The sequence below is a fragment of the Pteropus alecto genome, unplaced genomic scaffold, assembly GCF_000325575.1.
Source record: "Pteropus alecto unplaced genomic scaffold, ASM32557v1 scaffold45, whole genome shotgun sequence".
Lineage (NCBI taxonomy): Eukaryota > Metazoa > Chordata > Mammalia > Chiroptera > Pteropodidae > Pteropus > Pteropus alecto.
The window spans coordinates 31,318,256-31,324,255 of NW_006442491.1; the positions used below are offsets into that span (position 1 = coordinate 31,318,256).

General features: G+C 38.5%; 1 protein-coding gene across 1 annotated transcript in view; it reads left to right on the top strand.

The window, feature by feature from the left end:
• The window catches only part of CSE1L (chromosome segregation 1 like), a 38,194-nt gene that overhangs the window by 28,831 nt on the left and 3,363 nt on the right, over positions 1-6,000 (top strand). Inside the window, exons 16-22 of the mRNA XM_006921897.3 lie at positions 826-929; positions 2,730-2,827; positions 3,998-4,148; positions 4,292-4,500; positions 4,905-5,002; positions 5,098-5,183; positions 5,548-5,629. Of these exons, the coding sequence (XP_006921959.1) occupies positions 826-929; positions 2,730-2,827; positions 3,998-4,148; positions 4,292-4,500; positions 4,905-5,002; positions 5,098-5,183; positions 5,548-5,629 (828 nt within the window). The remainder of the gene's footprint in view (positions 1-825; positions 930-2,729; positions 2,828-3,997; positions 4,149-4,291; positions 4,501-4,904; positions 5,003-5,097; positions 5,184-5,547; positions 5,630-6,000) is intronic.

The window sequence follows — 6,000 nt, forward strand, 5'->3', positions numbered from 1 at the left end:
AAAGAGGGAAATTTGGTGAGTTCAGATTTGCACGATGTCCACGAGAGTAAAATTAAAACTGGCACTCAGAAGGCATCTCGGAGGTGGGCCTCCGTTAAGGGAACGCTGTGCGGAAGCGCTGTTCTTAGCAGCATGTAACAGTTATTTCCCCTGGCTCTTTGCATAATCTTACTAAGTGCTGAGCTACGACGTAGCTGAGTGAAAATAATTTTCTAGGGTCCAAGGTTGTAGCTCTTCTGGCCCGATCCAAGGATAAAATGTAGAGGAATGGATGGTCTGCATGTCTTTCAGGCCATTCTTCAACACTGTTATTTCTTGAAACTGAGCTTTGGGTAAGAGATGGAAAACAATTCTAGGTTTTCTTCATCAAGAACTTGAAATGCAGATATTCTCAGTGGCTAATTAAGGGTTGAAAGGACATCCTTCGAGGTGAGTCAAGCCAGTAACTGTCTTCAGGCCTAGAATCTATGCAGAAAACAGTTTTGAATCTGCTCCACCTCCAGGAAGAATAGATGACTGAGACCGTGAGAATCTGAGTTCTGCTCTTGATGATGATGTGAACCAAGGATGACCTTAACAGCTCTGGATGGTGTTGGGTTCGCCTGGGTTTTGGTTTGTTTAATTGTGTTTGGTCCCAGATGTGCCTTCCCAGGAACTTAACATGAGCACATGTAAAAATCACTTTCCTAAGCTGTCTGCTGATTGTCCGTGGCGGGAGATGGCTCACTTTTATGCCAAGAAGTGTGATTTAGTAGTTGCCAAGGATATTCCAAAGTGACAAGCTCAAGAGTTGGTAGTGACTGAAAGCTGTTTTTTCATCTATAGCTTTACAGCTGCAGAAATCGCACCGTTTGTTGAGATTCTGCTAACAAACCTTTTCAAAGCTCTCACACTTCCTGGCTCTTCAGAAAATGAATATATTATGAAAGGTAGGCCGTTTCCCTGATGTACAGACTATAAGTATCTAATCTCAGATTACAAGGGTAAACACTGAGTTGTTGTATACTGTTTGCCAAGAATTAGGTAGGTTTAGATATTTCTAAATGAAGAATATTGTTTTGTTTACTGTTAATAGTTTTCAGGAAAAAGTTTTACCCTAACTTGATGGAGAATTCCTTATTAAAGAAAAAGTAGCTAACTCTTTTTTTCCTTTCTAGATTGAATTTCTTGAGGGCAAAGATCAGGTCAGACAACATTTATTGCATGTTAGGTCTTGGTGTGAAACCTGGGTACTCTTGATAAGGCCCCACACAGACCCTGCCTTCATAGACATACTGCCTAGGACACAGGCAGCTGTAACCATCTGCCAGGTGCTATATTAGGAGAGTGTCTTGGTGACAGCTCTGACTTAAGGGACAATCAATTTATTCACTGTTGCATTCTAAGAGCCTAGCACAGTGTCAGATTCATAGGAAATGCTTTTCAAAGAAACCATCCCTGATGCCTCTGTCCTGGGTCAGGACCCCCGGGGCGTGAATGTGTGTGTACATGTGTTTATATGTATGTGTGTGTATTTAGGTGTGTATTTGTGTTTTCAGCACTATACTTCTAGTTGTGAGGTGTGATTACTATTGTTTAATGTCCATTCCTATGAAACAGCTAACTGGTCTGTGTTGCTGTGTTCCTTGGGTATGTAAGAGCACCCAGGATGCAATTACTTTCTCAGATACTGTTGTATGAGTGGTGAAAGGATTCTGTGCCAGCCTGGAGGAGGGGCACTGACCCATCCTCTTAACTCCTAACCCACCTCAGGGTAGGGCTTTCTTTAAGAAGTGGTATCTAAGCTGAGGTGAGGGACAGGTGGCAGCTAGTTGGCTCAGATAGAGGAAATGTCATTTTGCAGTATAGGAGGCCAGGGAAAATAACTTTATCCCTGGTGCCTGGAATGTAGTAGGTGTTCTACTTAGTAAACACTTATTCCGTTTGTGCAGAAATGGCTATCATACCTTTTTAGCTTAATGTATTTACCTCCTAGGCCAAATATTTCTAGGCATCTTTTAATGAGTATTATTTTTGCAACATGGACTCTCCATAGCTTTACATGTATTTTTGGATTTTTCGTAGGTTCCTAATCTCTCTTTTCAGGGTGGATGGGCAGGTGGTGGCCTTGTTTCAGTAGGCTGCCATCATTTTCTGGTGGGCTAGGGCTAAATATTTCCCGCCACTGATTTCTAAGTGAGATACTCGAAATACCACTTCTTCTTCCTGTTTAGTCACTTAATTATTTTTTTATTGTCCATTTTTTAATTCTTTAAGCCAGGGGTCCCCAATCCCCGGGCTGTGGACAGGTACTAGTCTGTGTCCTGTTAGGAACTGGGCCGCACAGCAGGAGGTGAAGGGCTGGCGGAGCGAAGCTTCATCTGTATTGGCAGCTGCTCCCCAGCACTAGCATCACCTTCTCAGCTCCACCTCAGATCCTCAGGCATTAGATTCTCACAGGAGCACCAGTCCCTGGTGCCAAAAAGGTTGGGGACTGTTGCTTTAAGCCTCAAGTCCTCTGGAAATACTCAGTATTTCTCAGCTAAATTTTATTGCCAGTCCTTGGCCTAATTTTAAAAGGAAGGGAAATTTAGATTATTTTAAATGTAGAGAGCTATCTGGGGCTTGTTTAAGGGCTTTAAAATTTTTGTTGATGAATCATTGGGCTTCCTGCCCCCCTTTCCCACCATAATTCTTATGCTCTGAAATTTAACTAAACTATTTGTTGTTGCTGTTTTTGTATTTTACAGCTATCATGAGAAGTTTTTCCCTCCTACAAGAAGCCATAATTCCCTACATCCCTACTCTGATCACTCAGCTTACACAGAAGCTATTAGCTGTTAGTAAGGTAACAGAACCAGTTTTTTTTTTTAACTTATGCTACAAACTGAGCTCAGGGCTCCCTGGCAGTAGCTCAAACTTAGGAAAAAGTCTTTGAATTCTTTCTGACCCAACACCAACATTTAGTATACATTTTCGAAAGTGTAGGAATGACATTAGATTGGGGACATGGCAGCACCCACCTTTAAGTGTAGGGTCAGAAACTTTAAAATGTGTTTATTCTCATTAAAAAAGTAACATGTTCATTGAAAAAAAAATGAGCAAGTACATATGATCTGAAATGATTTTAGGTGAGTAGGCTTTTGTACCAAATAGACACAAAAGAGGCTATTAAGACTTCTATAAATGTAACTATTCTTTTCCCAAAAATAGTTTACTACTCTTTTGATCAAAAATTTTACAGATATTTTGATTCATATTTAAATATGCTAAGTTTTAGAAAATAAAATATTAAGGCTGACAAAATCCCTTGTTAGGTGCTTATTCCTGATAACTTTGAAAAGGAGGCGGATTCACAGAAGTACTGGAGGGAGTTCAGAGAACAGTAATGATTTTCCCACTGAGTTCTGGGTGTGAGTCTTGGACTACTTTGGGCCTTGGGGAATTTCAAGAGAAGCAGGGTCCCCTCCCGTGTCCCAGTCTCCGTCCGTACCCCTCACCTTCCGAGTTTCATCAGCTTTATATGGTAGCCGGCCAAGGATTTTGTTTGAAGGAAAATGGGGTTTTGTTGCTTTAAATGAAAATTGAAAACTACTGATTTCTATGTGGATTGTCACTGTAGATAGACATTGAAGCCCGTAGGGGTTAAGGTCTGTGTCAGGCCCCACACAAGGCTAGTTCTCCCATCCCTGTTCAAGGAGAAGGCTGTAGGAGAGTGTGTGGGTTTAAGACACATGCCTTAGAGCACTGGCAGCTGAGGCTTGTTGTCTCCTCCCTATGACTAAAGTATTTTTTTCACAGTAGACTTTTCTTCTTTTTGCTCATTCAAAAAAAAATTTAAACAGGTATCGAGTATTATTTTCTGAATTTTAAAGTCAATGTAAAATTGTAACGTATGCAGGCCTTTTAGTGTAATTGGTACTTTTTCTTAACAGTGATTTTAAAAAAGATAGCATCTCGATGTATTTTAATATAGTTACTTGGATTATTACGGTAATAAGAATTTTTTAAATTTCAGAACCCAAGCAAACCTCACTTTAATCACTACATGTTCGAAGCAATATGTTTATCCATAAGAATAACTTGCAAAGCCAACCCTGCTGCTGTTGTAAATTTTGAAGAGGCTTTGTTTCTCGTGTTTACTGAAATTTTGCAAAATGATGTACAAGGTAAGTTACAGGAAGTTATTTTCTTTCCAATTGAATAAAATTAAAGTGGTTATAAAATTCAGCCTGCATAGAAAAGATGTGCCTTTGTGTGTCAGAGCCATTGATTCTAATGCTGACAGCTCTGTTTTTACTTTGGTCAACAGAATTTATTCCATATGTCTTTCAAGTAATGTCATTGCTCCTGGAAACACACAAAAATGATATTCCGTCTTCCTATATGGCTTTATTCCCTCATCTCCTTCAGCCAGTGCTTTGGGAAAGAACAGGAAATATCCCCGCTCTAGTGAGGCTCCTCCAAGCATTCTTGGAACGTGGTTCAAATACAATAGCAAGCGCTGCGCCTGACAAAATTGTGAGTTGGATTTATTTTGATGTAGCTGCAATTTTCTAAGGTAACTGAGAGAAACTAGGGATGGCAGATTTTTAAAAAAAACTTTTAAAAATAAGTTTAGTAAAAAGAGAAGTTATTAGTAGGACATGTTAATGTATATTAGAATTAGGTAAACTTTAGTTATGTATTTCCATGGTAGAAAAAAAAAATTAGAGCCAAACAGATTAATTTCAAGAACGTAACTTTCAGGGCTTATTGTGGTGGGAAATTTTTTTTCCTCTACACTTCCGAAGTAAGAACTAGAGAAAATGCTAGTTGGATTAATAAAGCATGAACTCTTTTACAACATATATCACCTGTTTAACTTTCGGAATAATGAATCCTTGCCTCTTTAACTAACAATTATTTGATCTGATTTATTGCAGCCTGGGTTATTAGGTGTCTTCCAGAAGCTGATTGCATCCAAAGCCAATGACCACCAAGGTTTTTATCTTCTAAATAGTATAATAGAGCACATGCCTCCGTAAGTATGAATGTCCCTCACTGTACATTTAATCAAGGGTTCTGTTACCAGAAAAATGGCGAATTTATGTTTTTCCTTTTATTCCAATTCTTTAGTGAGTCGGTTGACCAATATAGGAAGCAAATCTTCATTCTGCTATTCCAAAGACTTCAAAATTCCAAAACAACAAAGTTTATTAAGAGTAAGTAAAATCATTTGGATGTTCCTTCAGAAATAACGAAGTAGCTAAAACTCTTATGCTTTACAGTTACATATAAAACTTTTATCAGTTGTATAAAATGCTTTAAGATGTTTGTATTCTTCGAACACTAAAAATCAGCTTCAAATAAACTGTGTTCCAAAGGTTAGTAAGTTTAGCTATCAAAATGTTTTTAATAAAAATATGAAAAATATAAATCAGACTTTGTGCCTGTACGATAAAGGCAGAAATTCTATGTTAAAATGCTTAAATTAGATATTTCATTTGGCAGACTTCTCTCCTAAATCACTTGTTTATTTAGCACAGTGAGTCCTCTGTATTGATAATCTGCATCTCCTTTCGACAGGTTTCTTAGTCTTTATTAATTTGTATTGCATAAAATACGGGGCGCTGGCACTACAAGAAATATTTGATGGTATACAACCAAAGTAAGTATTTGTTATATTTTCTTTTTAAAAGTGAAAATTTGACTTTTACCGTAAATCAGTATCTCTGTTTTATACATGACTTACAGTTCTTGGTGAGCGATAGTATCCTTATGGTTTTCAAAATATTGGGGTGTCGGGTCATAAAGAAGAAAATCTTCGTAAATGTTTTCCTCGTTCCCAGAGGTGCTCCCCAGCTGGCTTTTCACAGCCAGTGTTCTCTGCGATGCGAGATGGCTGGTGGTGTCCCCGGAGCCTGCCTTTGTTAAGGCCAATAGCATGATTTTTCCAATGAGAAACGTTTGGATGAAACTTTGCTTTTAACTTAGTGTATATGCAAAGAATGTAGTTAGGTGGCATTCCCCATTTAGTAG